General features: G+C 41.5%; 1 protein-coding gene across 1 annotated transcript in view; it reads left to right on the top strand.

Annotated features, from left to right (window-relative positions):
- The window catches only part of TOX (thymocyte selection associated high mobility group box), a gene marked incomplete at both ends in the record, with an annotated part of 287,177 nt that overhangs the window by 265,169 nt on the left and 2,139 nt on the right, over window positions 1-19,869 (top strand). The window contains 2 exons of the mRNA XM_080938630.1: window positions 2,231-2,311; window positions 14,950-15,336. Coding sequence (XP_080794756.1) covers window positions 2,231-2,311; window positions 14,950-15,336 — 468 coding nt within the window. The remainder of the gene's footprint in view (window positions 1-2,230; window positions 2,312-14,949; window positions 15,337-19,869) is intronic.

Below are 19,869 nucleotides of genomic sequence, written 5' to 3'. Positions count from 1 at the left end.
TTACTAAGATAAAAATATTTACTAATACTTTTTCAAAATTTTCTATGGTATCAGTGTGTATAGGGGAAAATGCCTCTCCAAACCATTTATGTAGGGGTGTGTGTGTGTGAGTGTGTGTGTGTGTGTGAGTGTGTGTGTGTGTGTGTGTGTGTGTGTGTGTGTGATGCATGCATGTAAATGAGTGTGTAAGCATATATGCCCCTATGTATGTATGCATGCATGCAGAAATCAAAGGGAAACTCTGGGTCTCTTCCTCTATTGCTCTCTGCCTTATTGCCTTGACAAGGTCTTTTCGAACCGGAAGCTTGCCATTTCTGAGAGGCTGACTGGTCAGCAAGCTCTGCTTTCTGGATCCTCTAGTGTCTACCTCATGATGGGTAGGGTCACATGCTGAGCAATTTACATGGGTCCTGGGTATTAAAAAACAAGCTCTCATAGTTGTATGCAAGCACTCTTACCACTGGGCTATCACTTCAGCTCCTCCGCCCCCAACCCCCGGAACCACTTTAAGGTAATAAGAGGAGAGAGTGAGCTAAAAGCCATTATTTACAAATTACGTCATGGAGAAATGGGCTTAAAGCAAAACTAGTAAGAGTAATCTTTCTCACAAGGGGTGAAAATGAATAAATCAATAGAGATCAGAAGCACTTTTTTTCTAAATGTGACTGAACTGATGCATATGATGACGTTTAAAATAAAAGCAGCAGAAACTCAATGGAAGTATCATCTGTGTCCGCGTGAAAATTTCTACAGAAGAGCCTGGATCTGAATAAATAGTCCTGTAAATGGATGAATCTCTTGTGCTTCAATCAAAAGATACATCAACCAACTTTTTTAAAAAAAACTAAGAACAATAACAGAACTCCTAAATAAGATTTCTAATTTCCTTCAGTTTCTTATTTAGTAAAGGTAGTAGGCTGATCGGATGATAACATCACACTGAATAATGAGTCTTTACCTTAATTCATTTTTACGATATAAAATTCTAGCTAACTGAAAGTCAACACTGCGTGCCTCCCTAAAGGGGAGTAATCACATTCATTTCATAGGTTCTGTCATAATTCTGCTGCTAGCTCAGTAGTTTGTTTACCTGGAGGTCTGCCGGAGTTAAAAAATTCATGAGTAAATAATATTTCTCACATCTAGAGTTTCAGAATTGCATTCTGGGCTCAGCAAACCACTGTCGCTAGAAAGTAAACATTGCCCTCTGCTGCTGACTGCCAGAGGCTTGGCCTTAGACACAGTCCTACGTAACTGCCCAAACAGATTCCACACCATTTCCGGATTTTAACCTGACTCCAGTTCGTAGTCACATCAGGGAGCATACATTTCTGTTTCCACGGTAAATGCTGAAGAGCATCTTGTTCATTTGGGCCGATTTTGAAAGCTCGCCAGACTTTGCAACCTGGAAAACACAGCCGTGGGGCAAAAGATGAAGCTGTCTGCTCCCAAGCTCACCCATACTTCTGCGCCCTGCCCCTGGTTCAGTGGCCCACCGAGACCTCTCTTGCACAGGAGGTGGACACTTCTCAGATCCCAATGAATTTCCTCTGCTTTTACTTTTGTTGTCAAGCCTCTGACAGTGTCCGCTGCAAAAAAAATGTTTTTATGAGGGCCCCATGGCTGTCGTTCATGTTTCTGTTGGAACAGGCATGACACACAGGCCATAGAATACTGCAGGTTGTATGTCCCTAGCCACTTTCCATCCGCAGTCCAGTCCTAAGGGTACCCTTGCCTGCCGCTGCTGACTCCCAAATCCTTGGAAATACAAACCCAGTGGTTCTTCAGATACCAATGTCTGTCCATTGGTCTTTATCCCGGATAAGATGCAACATCCCTGAATTTCATCTTAGTTTTGTGTTTGGCATGGACCACAGATATTAGAATATTACTGTACTGTTGAATGCCTGCCTTCTGTTTAAATGGGAACACCTTATTCCTGGGTGAGGCTTTTCAGAAAGTCTTCATCAACGCTGTCAATACTCCCACACTCAAACAAACCCCTTTGTACACATTCTAAAACCACAAAATATTAAAGTGTACATTCTTTCAGGACAGTCTAGTTTCATTCTTCTTTCCAACCTGCATTAGGAAGAAAACATACTCTTTGAGAGCTATATATCATTATATCATTATTTATATGTGTGTATGATTACCACTCTGCCTCGTCCGTCTCCTGAAACAAAAGCAGACACACGGTCTAATTTAAGACTTTCTGTTGCTGTCACAGGTCTATAAGAAGAAAACCGAGGCTGCAAAGAAGGAGTACCTGAAGCAGCTGGCAGCATACAGAGCCAGCCTTGTATCCAAGGTAACATGCAACTGTGTGGTGCTGAGACAGACCGCAGCCATCTTATGCAGACTTCGATAGTCATTGTAAAGCATAAATCACCATGTTAGCATGTCTACACCGTTTTCCTTGTGCTGTAGAAATATTTGCTCAACACTGGAAGACCAGAGTTGTACCTTGTGGCCTTTTGTAAGACACTGTCTACCTGTGGTTTTTTGTTGGTTTGCAATCAAACACAACACATTCTTTGTCAGGAGCTGACCCTTATCTTTCTTCCACTGCATGGGCCTTTTCTGAGGAGATGGTACCCACTTCAAGTTCTGGTCTTACTGTATCTGCACCAGGATGTAGAATCCCTTCAGTGTGTTTTTAAATGGGTATGCTGAAAATTATTTTGTGCTTCAGAATATCTAACATTAGTCCCCACTTATTATAGGCACTTAAGAGTTGGCTCTGTTTGGTTTTGTGTTACTAAAACACACTAGCCTTCTTGGCGTTCTCAGGAGGGTGACTCAGAGCCATGGGGCTACATTTAGAAGGATTATAGCACCTTGTCCAGTTCAGATTGCTACTTTGTTCCTTGTGGCCACAGGCTCTGGAGTTCATTACATTCATCCACAAAAGTGCTTTCCTTTTACATCTACAAATATCCATCTCTGTTCTAACAACCCTTTAAAAAGTACACACCTCGGGATTCTGCATCAGCAAAAATGCCTGCTGAACACATCGGCTCATGGAGGGGAAAGAAGCAAAGTAGAAATACGTATCATTGTGCCGCAGGAAAATTACTGTTTGCGATGCAAAATTCATCTTTTCTTTTCTTTCTTACTGTCTCGTTTCACATCCCCAATTTCTGATTTGTCTAACTCCCTTTCCACTTGTTTTCGGCTTCACCTAAGCTCACACTTCAGTATACGTGCAGAATTTAGAGAACGCCCAGAAAAGGCTAACGAAGCCCCCGTCACGTGTAGGATCCACCTCACTATTAACGAGATAGACCTTAACAAACTCGTATCTCCCAACTGAGAGCATTTATCTGGGGTGTTTTTCCATGAGAGATAACCAACATGGGACGTGTCAGTGCTGATACAAAGCCCTCTGACCAATGGCATGCAGACTGCTACCATGATGCCTCAGTACTGACTAAGCCATCACTTCCAAAGCATGCATCACCAGCTTTGCTATTAGCTGCGACTTTGCTTCCTGTTCAGTCTCCAAGCTGCAACCCTCAGTACATGGCAATTTGTATAAATGCTGCAGATTGCCATTTCTACATTTAAGAAACCAAGCACATTTTTTTACAGCTTACTCTGACATTTTCTTTCCTTCTCTTCAGCAGCAGGAATTTTGCTGGAGCTGTTGAATCTCTATTTGTGTACAGTTCTCCATGATGTGTATACAATTTGTATGGAAAGAAAGTTTCAGTCTCCGTGGGTCAGAGAGATGTCCCTACAATCCTGCATACATAGCCTTCTCCACAACTAGAGAACATTCACAGAGTGTGTGGCACCAAATGTAAAAGTCTAGTGCTTCTCCAGTTTAGTTATGGCAAGGCAAAGAAAGACCACTCAGGTTTAAACATGTCTCTCCATGTTATAAGCCTGTACTATGTTATAAATTTAATGTGACAAACACGTAATTATAGTTCCAATAATCTACCATGTGGCAGGCACGCTATATTCTTTTTGGCTATTGTTTGCCAACTCATGGATTTGCTGACAGGTTTTCCTGAGCATGTGGATGTAGCCCTATGCAAGCAGAAAGAAGATAGTAGACAACAAGTAACCTGCACTCTACCAATAAAAAGCCATGAAAGGCCACTAGTAAAAACATTGGCTAATAAGTGATTGAGGTTTACAAAAGCCAAGGCCACATAAAGACCTGGCTAGACTGATTAGCAGAGGCAACATGGAAATGTGGTACTGAAGTTGAGGGCAAGAGAAGACCTTATAGACACAAAATGCCTGAAGGGAAGGGAAGACAGCAGCTCAGAGGAGGCTGTTGTGGCCAGACTTGGGTGATTAGAGAGGCTATGAATGAATAACATATGAGAGAGTGGAAGGAGTTGGGATTCGTTCTCAGGGCAAGGGGATGAGAGGACAGGGCTGAATAACTGGGCCTCAGTAGGGACCTTTGGTTTAAAAGAGCTCTTAATCTATGTGCTTTATTCTGTGGAATGGGCTTAATTGCATTAGAAGGAGATGACTAGTGTCAGAGCAGCATTGATTTTGTTTGGCTCTTGTCTTTCTCTGGGCCATCTTACTCAAGGACATAAACCCAGTACTCACCCACATCTTTCAAGTCCCCAGTGTCCTGAAGTTATGACATGTCATAACTCTCTCTCTCTCTCTCTCTCTCTCTCTCTCTCTCTTTCCCTTCCTTTATCAAAAGGTCATTCCAGCCACGGTGTTTACCTCACGTCTGCTTTCTTGGGCCCTTGCCAGCCCCTTCATGTCACATCTGCACTTGGCCAGGTTCTGTTCTGTTCAGTGCCTTCATTTCTTCTGCATTCCTGGGTTGATAGATCCCCTCTTGTGGTCATGACATAGTCCGTTACTGCACTGCCCATGATTTCTACTCCAGGACCCAATATGGACCAGCTCGGGCCTGCAGAACCCTGCTCCATCTCAGGCTCACTGTGAGGTGCTGAAAGACAAACACAGATAAGCAGGTCCCTGTGGAATGTTTCTTGATACGCGGATGACTTGGAGCTAGTCTCTAAAATTAGCTGCGTCTAACAGAACACAATCAAAAATAGAATCCCCAGCGAGCCTGAATTGCAGAAACACAACTCTTCAGCCTTCCAGTTACATGTATGACATGGATTATACACCACATGTCGCTAAATATGGCCCCAAAGTTGAGTGAAATTGAAGTCTACCCCTAAGAAAAAAGGCCAAGGATAATAGTGACTATCCTCACCTCTGAACTTTAAAATGACCACCCTAATGCATCCTTGGAATTAATTTTCCCCCAATGATAACATAAAAAATCGTTCCCTGGTGCTAAGTGGCCCCTCATGAGCTATTCCTGTTCTTAGACAGTTTTCTAGAGGATCCTGTTGAATATCACAACCCCTTGCTTTTGTAAGGCTGTGTCTCACTCCCAAGAAGAAGTCAAATGTCTTGCCTAGCTTGGGGATGGGGGTGGGGTTGACATCAAAGTCTGCAGCCCAGTTGTCTTCTGGGGCTTCTAGGTTTTTCTCTACCCTCAGTGGCTGTCAAATCTGTCTTATCTTTAGAGCCAATGCCTTTGACTCTTTTCTAAGAAACTCTACACCAGCTCTTAACCTTTCAATAGTCAAGAGTGGTTGCTGCCTTGCCTCAAATAAAGCTGGGTTCTGGAAGGCTGCTCCTGCTCAACAGTATGCCACCACAGACTTCTGACTAGAGTATTGTAGGATGGAGATAAGCTCAGTGCTGGGATTCCCCACCCATTATCAGTCCCTACTGGGTAGTATTTTACCTAGTCATTCTGGGCAGTGACAGAGCCACAACATTGTCCATGCATTCCAGAATTGCTGGGTACTTCAATGGGGGTACTGTGTGCAAACAGTGCCAGGAAAGTCCCAGAATGTCTGATTTTAAGCATTATTATATTTATAACTTTAAAGGAAGTTGTAAAGGAGGCCTGAGGTTAAAAGCTAGTACTAAAGAAAAGAGGGTTTACATTGATTACACTTGGTGACCAAAGACATGAGGATGTTTGAGCCCACACGGGACATGACGAAGAAAAAGGGGGTTAACCACACTGCACTTACAATGAGTGTAGCTAAGGGGGGACTTTAAAAAAGAAAGTGATCAGATCATGGGTTCCAAAGTTTATGGAAGTCTGAAAGTGTGCGATATAACAATCGCTTTTCCTTGAAATTTTTAAAAAGCAAAGGTTGCAGTTAAGCTGCCAGAGGGGGTTCTGAGGTACCTTCAACATCTGTGTTTCAATATGTTATTAAAGGAACTATGTTAGAGGACTTCTTAGAGGACAGTGCCATCAATATAGGAAGGCCTTGCTGGGAAGGAAAGGGGGCAGAAAAATCATCAGCCACAAATAGGTAGGAAAGGGAGCTGAGTTTGAGTCCTGCTTACCACTTCCTGCACATTTGTCATTGGGCAGTTCCTTAGAAGTCCTAAGGTTTAGCTTACTCCAGGAGTAAGCAGAGATCACAGGACCTTTTGAATAAACTTTCTAAAATAAAGGAAGAAAATCTAGATACTTTAATGTGACAGTTGGCGACAGTAAGCTAAATGAAATAAATTGGTGGCATGAGGGCCAAGACCTGGACCATTCCACTTACAGTAAGTAAACTAGTCGTGCCAATAGACTGAAAGGGGAGAAGGGTGGTTGTTAGTGTCTGGGAGGGAACCAGAGAATGCTAACCAACAGGCATAAAGGTTCAGCTAGGAGGAAGAATTAGCTATACCTGTATGCACAGTAACTTTTTATCTGCTTAAAAAATTGGTGAAAAGGGAAGATTTGTATTAAGTGTTCTTACCACCATAAAATAAGTTTTTAATTTAAAACTCGCCTGCATGGTTTAGGGTATTGAGCAAAGGATATTCTTACTTAATACGAAAAATTCATGATTACATTTTAATATTCTTGGTAAGTACGCACAGCAGTAGAAAAAGAACCATTGTGTGGTTGAAAAGATAGCTGGGTCATAGTTTCAATTGGTTTGCAAAGTTACCACTTTATAAAGATACCCTAGAGAAGAGAAAAGGGGTAACTTATATTAATTTTAATTTAATTACTTGAACTTACATATTTTTTAAAAAATTCAATATTTTTCTCTTAGCTCCATCCCATGAAAGCACTAAAATGTTCTAAGCATAAACAAAAATACATACATCTATGTCAGCTTCTTAAGTGAAGTAGGCTTTGAGAATCCTGGGAAGAAGACCATGAAAAGAGTGGAGTTGTTCTAGCTTGGGCAGTATTGAGATGGTCTATTAAATACGGCTTAAAGAAATATAGTTTTTCCATAGACTAAGAAATTCCTAGACACAAGTCTAAATCATTATGTTGAAAGCAATGCAGAAAACTTTAAAGCAATGGAAGTGGTTTCATTCACCACATAGAGCAGGATTTATATTCCCCAAATGACTGTTGCATTCAAAGAAGTCACCTTGGGAGGCCAGAAACTCATTTTTTTTATTGCTCCCAGGGTTTAAGAGATTTTTTTTTTTTCCTTTTGGAAACTCCTGTTTAGAACGGCGGTCAGGAAAAGTTTATGAGCCTCTCTAGAAAATCAATCTTGTTACACTTTTTCACACATCACTCTGTTCTCCAAACATCACCAAGGCAGAACCCACCACGTTGGCTTTGGCTCACTATCATTAGCTAGCTTCGAAAATGGAATTCGCCGTCCAAAGGCAGAAGGAGATGTAAAGTGGTGTCCTCCAGACTCTGAAGAGAATTCCAACAGAGGAGCTCCCAAATGTCCCCTGTGACAGCAGCCATACTTGGATGAGAAGCCAGCTCAGCTGCCAGCTCAGGAGAGAGCATTTGGGTGTCTCTGTCATCATAAGGAAAAGCAGTTAGCTGTTTGAAACCACCCATCATATATGTGAGGTTATTTTTTTAAAGGGGTGTTAGGGGTGCTATACATAATGAAACAGCACAATCAAAAGCAAATTGGAGAAGAAAGCTTTATTAGACTTGCATATCCAGAGGCAGGAGCTGGTGTAGAGGCCACAGACGGTGCTGCTCACTGACTTGCTAAGCTTGCTGCTTTCTCATAAAACCCAGGACCACTAACCCACAATGGTCTGGGCCCTCCTACATAAGTCACTAATTAAGAAAATGCCCTACAGGCTTGCAACAACCCTGCCTTTTAGAGGCATTATCATAACTAGGGCTTTCTCTTCTCCAAGGACACTAGCTTGTGTGAAGTTGGCAAAAAACTAGATGGCACAGGGGGTGTGTCAGTGCTGGGAGTGGGGGACATGTCACAGTGAGTCACGGGAATCTCAGTGTGGATCCCACCTCTCACCTTGATGGCCACAGACTCTCCTACTCATTGCTGCATACGCTGGGCTCTCTAGGCCTGTGAGCATCTCGGATTCTCTTATCTCTGCCCCTTCCACTTTAGCTGTACTGGTTTTACAGATGCTCACTGCTGCCATATCCCAAGAGATTTCCTCTCTCCCCTAAGAAGTAGGATGTCAAAGTTTACAAAGGTCAGTAAAAACAGTTATATATATATGACAGGATGGTATTTAAGTATATTAATTAAGTTCTCTGGTGCTATTATCAATAATAAAGAAACACAGAGCCCAGTTTCAATTAAAGGAGCTTCAATTAGAGAGGAAGAAATGTTTTCTTTTTGGAGAGCAAGATAAATGTAGAGCATTCATGTTGTGAAGAGCCATTGAGACAAATGTGGATTTGCAAATGGGACGGATCCTTTTATGACTGTTAACATAAAATTCGAAGCTCTGAGCCAAGATTGTGATTTAAAGATAATAAAATCTCATGCTTCAGGGTGTAAGTTAATCACCTGCAAGGGTCAGGAAGGAAGGATTTGCTTCTCAGAAGTAACAATGTACAAGAGAGGAGGTGCATAAATTTTGTTTCATTTTCAATGCATCAAGTACCGGTCAGTGCTGCGAACGAGAACCAAATTAGATGGACTATTAATTTGATTTGGTCCAGCAACTCTTATATTATTGCTTCCACTGAGTTTGATGTCTCGTGTTTATACTTTGCTATTTTAAATAACAATTATTTTTGCAACCTTTCATTTTTATAGCGCACATCATTGCCAGAATGGAGGCATTTACACACTCGGCAGCATCATCTTTATTAAACAAAGTAAATGAGCATGCAGCTCTCTTGGATGGTCATCGACTTGCTTAATAAGAACTTTCTTAAGGCAGTTGGTGTTAGACCCTTTGTATATGTTGCACATATCAAAGGAAGTCTCCACCATAAGGCCCAAAAGATTTCAGCGGCCACTAGCTTTTCTTTTTCCCTAGAGTAGATGTCATCCAGATCCTATGGTTCAAATACAAGAGGAAAGAGATCATAGTTAGAAACCAATGGTAAATAATGGGTCAGATGTGACTTGCGGGAGTTTCCCGACCTAGCATGGGTGAGGACTTGTGTCCAATTCCCAGAACTAAAAAAAAAAAAAAATTAAGGAACACATCTCTCCTCTAAAGATATCAAAATCTTTGATTGATTTTCAATTTGCATTAATGGCACCATGTTTGTCAGATGATCGGCATGCGTTATTGCCACATGAAAAGGTTGAAAGTAGAAATAAATTTAAGTTACTTAACGCATATGAGAGAGTAATGCTGATTTCTAATTGGCAGGTATATGCAGTTATATGTAGAGCAGGCAATTGGCAGAATTGTTGGATGGCTTTTGCATTTTTATTGGAAGGACAATGAAGGAATGCTAAGTTTATGATTTCTTCAGATTTCCATTTAGTGAGATCATGACTATTTGCTATCGAAAATGAATACATTTCGATATCTCCTTTTCTACCTATCTCCAGGACAAGTCACTGTGATTAATGGATGGCAGTTGTACTGGCCTAATTAATAGCTTGTCATAAGTGAAATTAAAAACTGCCTTGTTCCCCATCTACATGGCTGACCTTTGCATAAAGGCACAGATTCTCCAAATCTGGGGGGACACTGCAAGCATCCCTGTTAGGACCTGTGGCTGCCCAAAGTCAACCTGAACAAGGATGGCCTGCCAAAGGCATGCTAATGTGGAAGGGAGAAGCTCATAAGCCTAAAAACCCAGACAGAGAACTCTAGACAACTAAGGAATGCAGGGAGCAAGGTGGTCTTCACAAGAAAACAGCACACTAATTGTTTATCCAATACCAAATCAACAGCCCTAAAATCACATGAACAAGTAAGACTGAGCAGGTTGCGAACATGTGCTGAGAAATCAACAGTCAAAGAAAAGGAGGAGATGACTGTGAAAGAGAACAAGGAGGGGTGTGTGGAAGGGCAAGGAGGGGTGCATGGAAGTGCTTGGAAGGGGAATGATATGTTATCATCTCAAGACGTTTAAGCATTATTTGTAAAAATGATGAGCCTGAGGGTGGCGTGTCTGAACAAGGACAGCATGCGAGGCTGGCATTCTCTCTCTTTGGGCCAGGATATAGCTTGTGCTGAAAATAGTAAAACCAACAAAGACAAACAATCTGACATACAGGGGGTATTTCAAGCCTTGAGATCCTTCTGTAGTCCTTGGGAAGCAGGAGGGTGTGTCTAGGTAAGAGATCTCCACAAGCACAAGGGTCAGGTTTTCTATGCCTTGTATTGGAACTTTTGTGACATAGTATATGTCTCAGAGGGAAGCGTTATGTGACATAACTCCATTTTACCTCACCCAACACACATAGATCTGTGTGTGTGCACTCACACACATCCATCATATATGTATTTTTAAGTAAGCTTATAAAATAATATTTCCCTATTTTTTCAAGTTTTTAGTGATACTTCTCTTTCCTTCCTCCCACTACCTCTGTGTTACCATTCCTCCCTTCCCTCCATAGCTTTGTTCTACCCCAGGTTTCTTTCCTTCCCTTCATAACACCGGTGTCCTATTATTCCCCTCTTTAGAGCATCTCACCCTCATTGCCATGGTACCTCTGCTTCCCCAGCCTCTGAGGTCGCTTCTGGTTATGTGCCCAAATGGAAGACTCAGATCTAGGAGCCACAAATAATAGACATGCACGCAGTGTTTATCTGTCTGGGTATGGATTACCTCGCTTCATGTAGTATTTTCCATTCTCATCCATTTCCATGAAAATTTCACTATTCCATTTTCCTTTATAGCTAAATAGTATCCCACAGTGTATATTCCCACAATTATATTACCTATGCCTCAGTTGAAGGACATTTAAGTAGTTTCCAGTTCCTAGATATTGTAATGGGAATCGCTGAGCAATAACCTGTCCTACAGGATGTCAAGGCCTTTGGGCCTATGCCAAAAGTTGGTATCGCTGAGTCATTTGGTGGATCTCTTTTTAGCATTTTGAGAATTTGGGGTGGGGGGCGATGGCACCAACAGTGGATGAAGTCTCTCTTTCCCCCAAATTCTCTGACATTGTTGTCAGTTGGGTTCTTAACCTTAGCAATCTGACTGGCATAAGATGAAATCTCCAAGTAGTTTTAACTGGTACTTCCCTGAATGTTAAGAATACTGAACACTTTTAAAAGATGCTTCCACCGCTTTTATATCTCCTTTCACTACAGCCATCCTGACAACAGAGCCCTAGTGCTATAAAGGCACTTGTGTTTAAGAGGTAACCAGCAGCTGCCCAATTGAACCCAAGGCAAAATCAGTAGGGGAAGAAATCAGCCCTGGTAGTCCAAACATAGGCAACTACCTGTTTCTAAAAAGTCACAGATTCTAAAAAAGGATCAACCATGGCCATTTTCCCACATCAACATACTTTTCAACAGTATTTTAAATACTCATACCCATAGAAAAAATGTATCCCACACTCCTCATTAAAGAAACTGCTTTTGAAGTGGACAGAGGTAATTACAGGGGTCCACAGAATGTGACTGTGACGTGCCCAGCCCTGATTGCTGCATCGGCAACACAGACCCTATACACAAGTGAAGAAGGGTGGTAAGACTGTAAGAGAAGAGGGCCAGGACCAGAAGCCAGGCTGTGGTGTCACAGAGCTTCTCAGCACTCAGGAGGCAGTCAGATCTCTAAATTAGAGGCCAGCCTGGTATACACAGGGAGTTCCAGGACAGCCAGCGCTACACAGCAAAATCCTGTCTGGAAACAGGCAAACAAAATGAACAAGAAGAACAGAAACAAGAGGAGGAGGAGGAGGAAGCATGCCTTATCTATAGCCACAACACAGATGCTGAAACCATGGAACCTCAACAGTATGGCTCCCTAATACCTGTGCAATTATGTCACTTAACATGCCAACATAGATGGGGGAAATTTCCCAAAGCTAGATGGATACCTGCAAGCATCAATGGCTGCTAAGAGAGCTGAGAAAGGGAGAGTGTCATTTCTCCAGGGACATGACACCTGGTAGGTTATCCAATTCCAAGTGGCAACCCTAAACACTGAAAGGGCTCAGTAGGTTTGAGTGTGTGTGTGTGTGTGTGTGTGTGTGTGTGTGTGTGTGTATGGTGAATATATAGCTTCCTAAAACTCTCCCTGTTTGACCTTTGCCTTAAACTATTAACTGTTCAATACAAGAACTTATGTGCAAAAACAAAACAATCTAATTAGAAGTTTTCTTTCATTGAAGGCATCCTCAGGAACTATATTACACAAACTCTTTCCATCTGGAGACCCTTCTACAAAGTCTTGGTTAACAACTTTTGGCATTGTAAGGTTACAAATACAGGGAAAACAAACTTGTATCCAGTTCTACTAATGAAAATGGTCTTGGGAGGTGGAGAGTGGTTAGGTCTCCTTGGCTATGCCGTGCCTTTTTATCAGTTCTGAATAAAAAATTTAACTTCCCTGAGCCAAGATTCCTGTGGTTTGGTGGCTGGTGGGTGTATGAATGTATTTGAGTATATGTGTGTATGTACAAGTGGGTGTGTATTTGTGTGAGTGTATGTATGTGTGTATGAGTATGTGTGTGTATATATATATGAGTATGTATATATATATGTATATATATATATATGTATGTATACATATAATGAGTATATGTGTATGAGTTTGTTTCATATGAATGTGTGTGAGTTTGATATATATGAGTGTGAGTGTATGAGTATGTAAGTGTATGAGTATTATATGTGCATATATGTGTGTGAGTGTATGAATGTATGAGTGTGAGTATATGAGTGTGCATGTATATGTGTATGAATATGTGTACATGTACGTGTGTATGTGTGCGTGTTTGTGTGTGTATGCGTCTGCGGCTCACAGTGCTGCAGACTGGCCTGTGATAATGAATCTGTCTAGTTTGAGCTCCCCTGTGCTGGAACCCGTTGTAGATCTCTATTGTAACCTTTGACCTTATTTTATCATGACATTCTCATTCATCCATTCGTGTTAACATAGTGATGAATGCTGTAATTATGTAGGTCTTGTTTAGGTAGCCATATTGTTGATCTTCCATGGTTTCAAGCATCTATGTTGTCTAGAAGGCACTATCCTGGATCAGATGTCCTGGTGCCCTTCTCTTCCAGTCTTTCCACCCTCTCTTCAGAGATATTTCTTGTGCCTTGTGTATAGGGGTTGTATTGCAGATATAGTGATCAGGGATTGGTACTTCACAGTGACATTGTCTGCATTTTGACCTATTGTGGATCTATGTAATAGTCTATTTCTTCATTTAATCATGACATTTCACACATGCACACTTTTGGTATATTTTCTAAGTGGTCATATACATCTTTTTTATAAGGCAGTAATAAGGGATTGAGAATCACCAACCACAGTGATCAAAGGTAAGGAATCCAACACCCACAGGAGCATCACTCTTTCTGTGAGTCGTTCACTTTCTCTGCATCCACGGGGGAGCCAGCATTACATTCTTTGTAGTGCTTCAGACTGGCCTGTGATAATGCAGGTGGCTAGCTTACGCTGACTTCCCATCGGTAGTGCAGGCTATCAACAGAGAGTAGCATTGGCCAAGCAGGAAGGACATCAAGGCCTTCATAGACACACTGTCCCTGCATTGCTGAAAGAGAACTCACCCCTGGCTGTTGGCGATGGTCAGAGCTTAAATATAAAGCTGACTTGTTAACCAGAAAGTCACGGTCACATCAAGGTCACGTGTAAAAGTGTATGTGAATTCCTAAGGCAGCCTTGGCAAAAGTGGCTTTCTTCTCCAGAAATTCATCCTTTCCCTCCACTTGGATTCACAGCCTGCCCTGTTTCATCCGCCTTTTCTCTCAGGAAATGAAGAACTAGGTTCTTCCCCAGGAGGTGATTTCACCAGGTTGGTCTTTGATTCCTCTCAGCTGCCACTGAAATACCTATTGGTTTTTGTTTTGTTTTGTTTTGTTTTTTTAAGTCAGTTAAAAGGTTATCAGGTGTGGAAAATTAGGGCAAGATTATATTGATTTATGATGGAGTCTAAAATATCAAAGAGAGAGTATTTTTATCTACTTCATTAGTGAGGACAATCATCTATCACCAACTCCTTTTTAAAAAGTCAAGATGCATTCTGCAGTTTCTTTGAAGACGTATCAATATGACTTTCCATGACTTTTGGAAGGTGTTTTAGACTTCATCCGTAGCCACTGCTGTCAGCCAGCTTTGTTTACTTGGTGGAAATATCTAAGGCCAAGGCTCCTCGAAAATACAAAAAGGCGAAACTAAGCATGTGGTCAGTAGGAGAGCTGAACTAAGTTACTTTGAAAGTGAGAAAACTTGTGGTGGTAAAGGCCTTCTCCTGCATCTTTCTGTCTTCCCTTGGATGACCAAAATAGTCAGAGCAGAGCATTCAGGCAGAGGAAAAGGAATGAAATGTCATTATGCCTTGCTTTAGATTTCATAAAGGGGCGCGTGAGAAACTCCGTGTTGTATAAGTTATGTTAAAATAACAGTGGAATGATTCTTAGATAAGAGACACAAGAATAGATATGGGTGTTGATTCTTCTGAGAGTTCTTGAGAAAATTCACAAACCTCCAGGGGACTAGCATCCTGCTCAGGAACCCATCATCTAATGTTGCTCTTTTTGTTCCCTCCGCAGAGCTACAATGATCCTGTTGATGTTAAGACATCTCAGCCACCCCAGCTGGTCAACTCAAAGCCGTCAGTGTTCCATGGGCCCAGCCAGGCGCACTCAGCTCTGTACCTAAGTTCTCACTATCACCAACAACCAGGAATGACTCCTCAGCTCACCGCCATGCATCCAAGCCTCCCCAGAAACATAGCACCTAAGCCCAATAACCAAATGCCAGTGACTGTCTCCATAGCCAACATGGCTGTGTCCCCACCGCCGCCCCTCCAGATCAGCCCACCTCTTCATCAGCATCTCAGCATGCAGCAGCATCAGCCACTTGCCATGCAGCAGTCCCTTGGGAGTCAGCTCCCCATGCAGGTCCAGACTGCCTTACACTCGCCCACCATGCAGCAAGTAAGTCTCCACTTGGGTTCTGTGCATGAGGGGGAGGGCTGCAGGCTATTAAGCAATGGCTAGAGGGGGCGGTGAGCCTATTGGAAGACAGACCTCGGATATTTGACAGGCTTACGTCCGGAAAATATAATTTACGAGGGGTAAGTTGTCAAAATTGGGCATTGATGGCACTTCCTCTTCAATGACTGCTTTCATTCACAAGATATCAACTTGATGTTCCCTTGCTGGTGGCCTCTTTGTTTCTGGTTTGTTTCTTCAGTGCTAATGTGTGCTAAAATATCATGTATCTCGTAGATCTTGTTGAAACGGGGTCTGTAATTTCTTTCTAATGTCATTGGGAAGTGAGGCTTTCTGGACTGGGAAGGCCCTTGAGTTCAATAATTGGAACAAAATGAAATCAGATTGAATTCCAAGTTTAGTAGAGCCCTAGAAGCAGCAAGAACCAAACAGCAACTACTGCTTCCTTTAGAAATGTATACAAAGAACCTGGAATAAGTAAAGTAGCCCTTCAACATGTAACAGACCCTGGGTATAATCCCTAACATTACAAGTGTGTGTGTGCTGGTGGGGAGGGAGGGTATCTGTCCTCTGCATAAGTAAGAAAACATGAGAAGTCTCTGGGTAATTTTATTTAGTTTTATTTGAAATCAAATTTTCTTTTCAATTTTTTTTTTTTTTAGGTTTTGATGTTCTTTTATAATTTGAGAATTAGGATCATACCCTAAAAACTCAGTGGAACATAAACTATTCACATATTTCAAAAGCTCAGTTTCAAAAATAGGCAAAGGTTAAAAACTACAAATCATAGCAAACTTAACCACTGCCTTTACCATTCAATTATGCTTTCCCCAGAGTTGCGAGAAAATACGTACGCACTGCTTCCTGCAAAAATTCATATCTAGCTGTTTGTACACATAATGCATGCTTACCCTAGGAAAAGTCGGGGAAGGAGAGGCAGCGGGACCAACCATGTCTAGGCAATCTAAAATGCATTTTCCTATGGTTATTATAGACAAGGCTTCTGAAAGCTGACTACAGCAAACCCAGTACTTATATTTAAATTCATAGAAACATTGCAGGGCTGGTGTTAGTCCTGCTCTTGTTTGATGAGCAAAGAGCTGAAATTCAAATCCAGATCCAATCAGAACTCAGAAACATCACCTCCTAATCCTTAGTGTCTGCCTCGAGCTTTCTTGTAGATTATTAGCAGATTTGGAACAGAAAGCCTGTGTCTTCTAAGACTAGAATGCTTTTAAATTGTAGTTTCTTCTCAAATCAAATCTTTTTATGACAAACCAAGGAATTCATCAAGTCACTATCTTCCCTACTTTCTAAACCAAATACATTAATAGCTTACTGACACATCACAACCAGTTGCTGAAGCTGACTCACTAGAGGGAAGACAAAGGTGGTAATAGCTTCTGACCTCCAACCGGGTCTCCAAATGCATGTATGACCAGGTGATATTCATAGGGTAGAATCTTTACCCTTTGTCTCAGACATTACTCACACAGACATGAACAGTATCGATTGAATGCCGTCTTGTTTTAGGGGGTCACTGGTATTTATTTGCATGATGGCTAAGAAGTTTGAGAGCTGTCACAGTCACTGGGGTGGGTTGCAGGTGTTAGGGCTCCAGGCCCTGCACTGATACAATTTGAAAAATTGGATGGAAAAAACATCAAGAACTGCAGTGGGGAAAACCTTAGTCATATAGACCCAGGCCTCCTAAGTTTCCCCCTGAAGGCCCTTAACTGTCCACACTCCCTGACACTTGGAGCTAAGCAAAGCTAGAGTTCGTCCTCCTCTTGGCCCTGGCCCTTCATTGCTGACAATTCAGATTCCTCGTACTTCCCAACAGTGTCTGGGTATCCAGGAGTTAGACAGTACAAGCTTCAGCCTCAGCTTGTGTCATTTCTCGCCCGGCCTGAGGCCCCTGTCATAGGCCTTGTTCCCCCTTAGCTAAGTGCATTGGAGCTTCTCCTGAGCTCTACACCCACAGCTGCTTAGGGTGAATTGCAGCCTAAGTGCCTCCAGTTTGGTCAGCCCAGTGGAGTTCTTGCACCCCATTGGCCAGGCAAGTTACACCACGTGTCTCAACGAGTGACTGGGGCTAGAGATCATAATAAAAGATAATGACAGGAACTCACAAGAAAGAAAAACAGCTACAAAAACGGCACTGGCCAAAATACATTTTGACAATTCCTTGATCGTGCAAGCTGTTAGTAAAATAACTATGTAGTAATAAAGATCTGAGGGATTAAGTGAGCAGTTTGTTGTACTAGTTTGGAGGAATTGTAGCTTTGCCTCTGGACTTTTATTCCTTGGAAGTTCAAAAGCAGTTTGTATAATAAAAATGTGACTGTGCCCTAATATGTGCCAGGCACAGCCCGGACTCTCAAACTTCAGTGATCTAGGAGTCCAGGGGAAAAGATCCTTGCTCCCTGGAGTTGGAACATGGGAAATGATAACAATCATGACGAAGGGAAATCCTCTGGCAATGACTCAGGAAGACACTGGTTCATGGAGAAAGGGCAGAGAGCCTCAAGGGCTCAGGGACCAGAGATGAAACCTTTAAACGCTGGAAGACAGGAAGGGTGTACAGTCATTCCAGCAAAGACCAGTAACCAGAAAGTCAGATTCTAGGAGATGATGAAATCATGGGGATACTGTATGGGTCCTGGGCAGATAGACAGGGAAGATTAGAGAACTAGAAACTCTTGTCAGCTGACCATCCTGAAGCAAGATGGAAGAGTTGGGACCCACTGATTGGATGTGGAATACTCTCAACAGCAGGTTGGGTCCATGGGTTGTGTCATGAATGAGATTTTAGCACATAGATTCAAATTGGACTGTCTGACTCATCACCCAATCCATCTTCATCCTGGAGCTATTAGCCTCCTAATATGTTGATCACATTCCTATCTAAGTACCAAAAGAGAGACAATATAAAAATCATGGCTACTGTACTTTTTAAGGGGAGGGGGTGGTATTTCAGTATTACTTTAGATAGTCTGTTATCCCTTTGAAAATGAATTTCTCCTTCCCAGGAGCCACACGGTGGCTCACAACCATGGTTAACGGGATCCGATGATCTCTGCTGGTGTGCTTGACTGAAGAAAGCAGCTCACATAAAATAAATAAATGAATATTTTAAAAAATGAATTTCCCCACAAAAATGGTTGTTAATGTACCAGGAATCATAGGTTCATTATTTTCTTGAAGAATATCTTATAATACATTGAGTTCCTGAACCTACCTTTCTTTGGTTGTTCTTGTTTCAGTTTTCTTTCTGTCTGTCAGTACACTTTTAATGTTGAAGGAGGTCAAGGGAAAAAAAGCATTAATATCTGTCAACTTCCTTTATAACCTTAAGAAAAATTCTTTGTATGATTCCACAGACAGATTTTCAATTTCCTCGTGCAATAAACAGCTGCTTTAGGATTTGGGTGTAATTTTGGGTTTCTTTTTTTAAAATCACATTGAGACTGATGAATAAATCAGCCATAAAGACAAAACACCGATGCCTGTTGAAAATACCTCTCCAGATAGACAGGAAATGAAATTAGTTTGCAATGGCGTGTGGTTCTAAGGATCACTGTTTCATGGTGCTACAGGCTTTCTCAGACTTGCTGTGTAGCAAGACAAAACAGTAAGGGCTACAGAAATCTAATTAAAGAGCAAATGTCCCTTCTGACATCAAATTAATCTTTATCATGTTTCCTATTTTTATTTCAATCTGGCACCAGAAAATAAAATTTAGAATTCCAGGCATGCTACAAAACAGTTGGTGATTTTTCTCCTGGGCATTAAAATGCTAAATATTCAGTCTCATTTAATTAGACTGCTAAGCAAACATGTTTCAAAAAATTTATATCATCATTGTTGTTTCCTATTTACATCCATAATAGACATGTACTCTGCTCAAGGGTCGACCTCAGCGTCGCTTTATACAGTGTTTCCATAGGAATGTTTCCATTTCTATGTTGAAAGTAAAATAGCGTTAAATACTATTACATCTGTCTCTACCTGTATTTTTCTTGGTCCTTGGTTGTTTTGGAAGAAATGATTCATTCAAATGTAGATTTCGAAGGCAGCATAGTGTTCCATGTTGGAACTTTCTAGATAACACATAATTTTGTTTTAACCTATTAATTTAAAAAAAAATAATGTTTTCCTGATATTCTGACTCAACCTGTAGAATGATTTCTGGTTTGTATTATTTTTTCCATGTGTCTGTACCTTCAACTAAATTGGGATATTTTTAGTTATTTGTTTTGATTCTTGTTTGCTTTTATGTTTGTCAGTGTGTCCAAAAAAAGAACTTTACACTAAAGAGATATATAATTCCTGGCACTTACACGGTCATATTTGCCTTTTTTACTGTAGCATCAATTGCCTTTATTGAAAAACAGGATTTATCGAGCCACTGTTGTAGGCTAGGCCCAGAGACTATCCGGCAAGCACTGCATACAGTGATCATGCCCTGTTCATGAGGTCAATGGCTAGAGAAACCGATACAGTGCCTCTCTG

This window comes from Micromys minutus, assembly GCF_963924665.1.
Source record: "Micromys minutus genome assembly, chromosome: 26".
In the NCBI taxonomy this organism is placed as follows: domain Eukaryota; kingdom Metazoa; phylum Chordata; class Mammalia; order Rodentia; family Muridae; genus Micromys; species Micromys minutus.
Note: the sequence above shows the minus strand (reverse complement) of the source record. Positions and strands in the feature narration are given on the sequence as shown.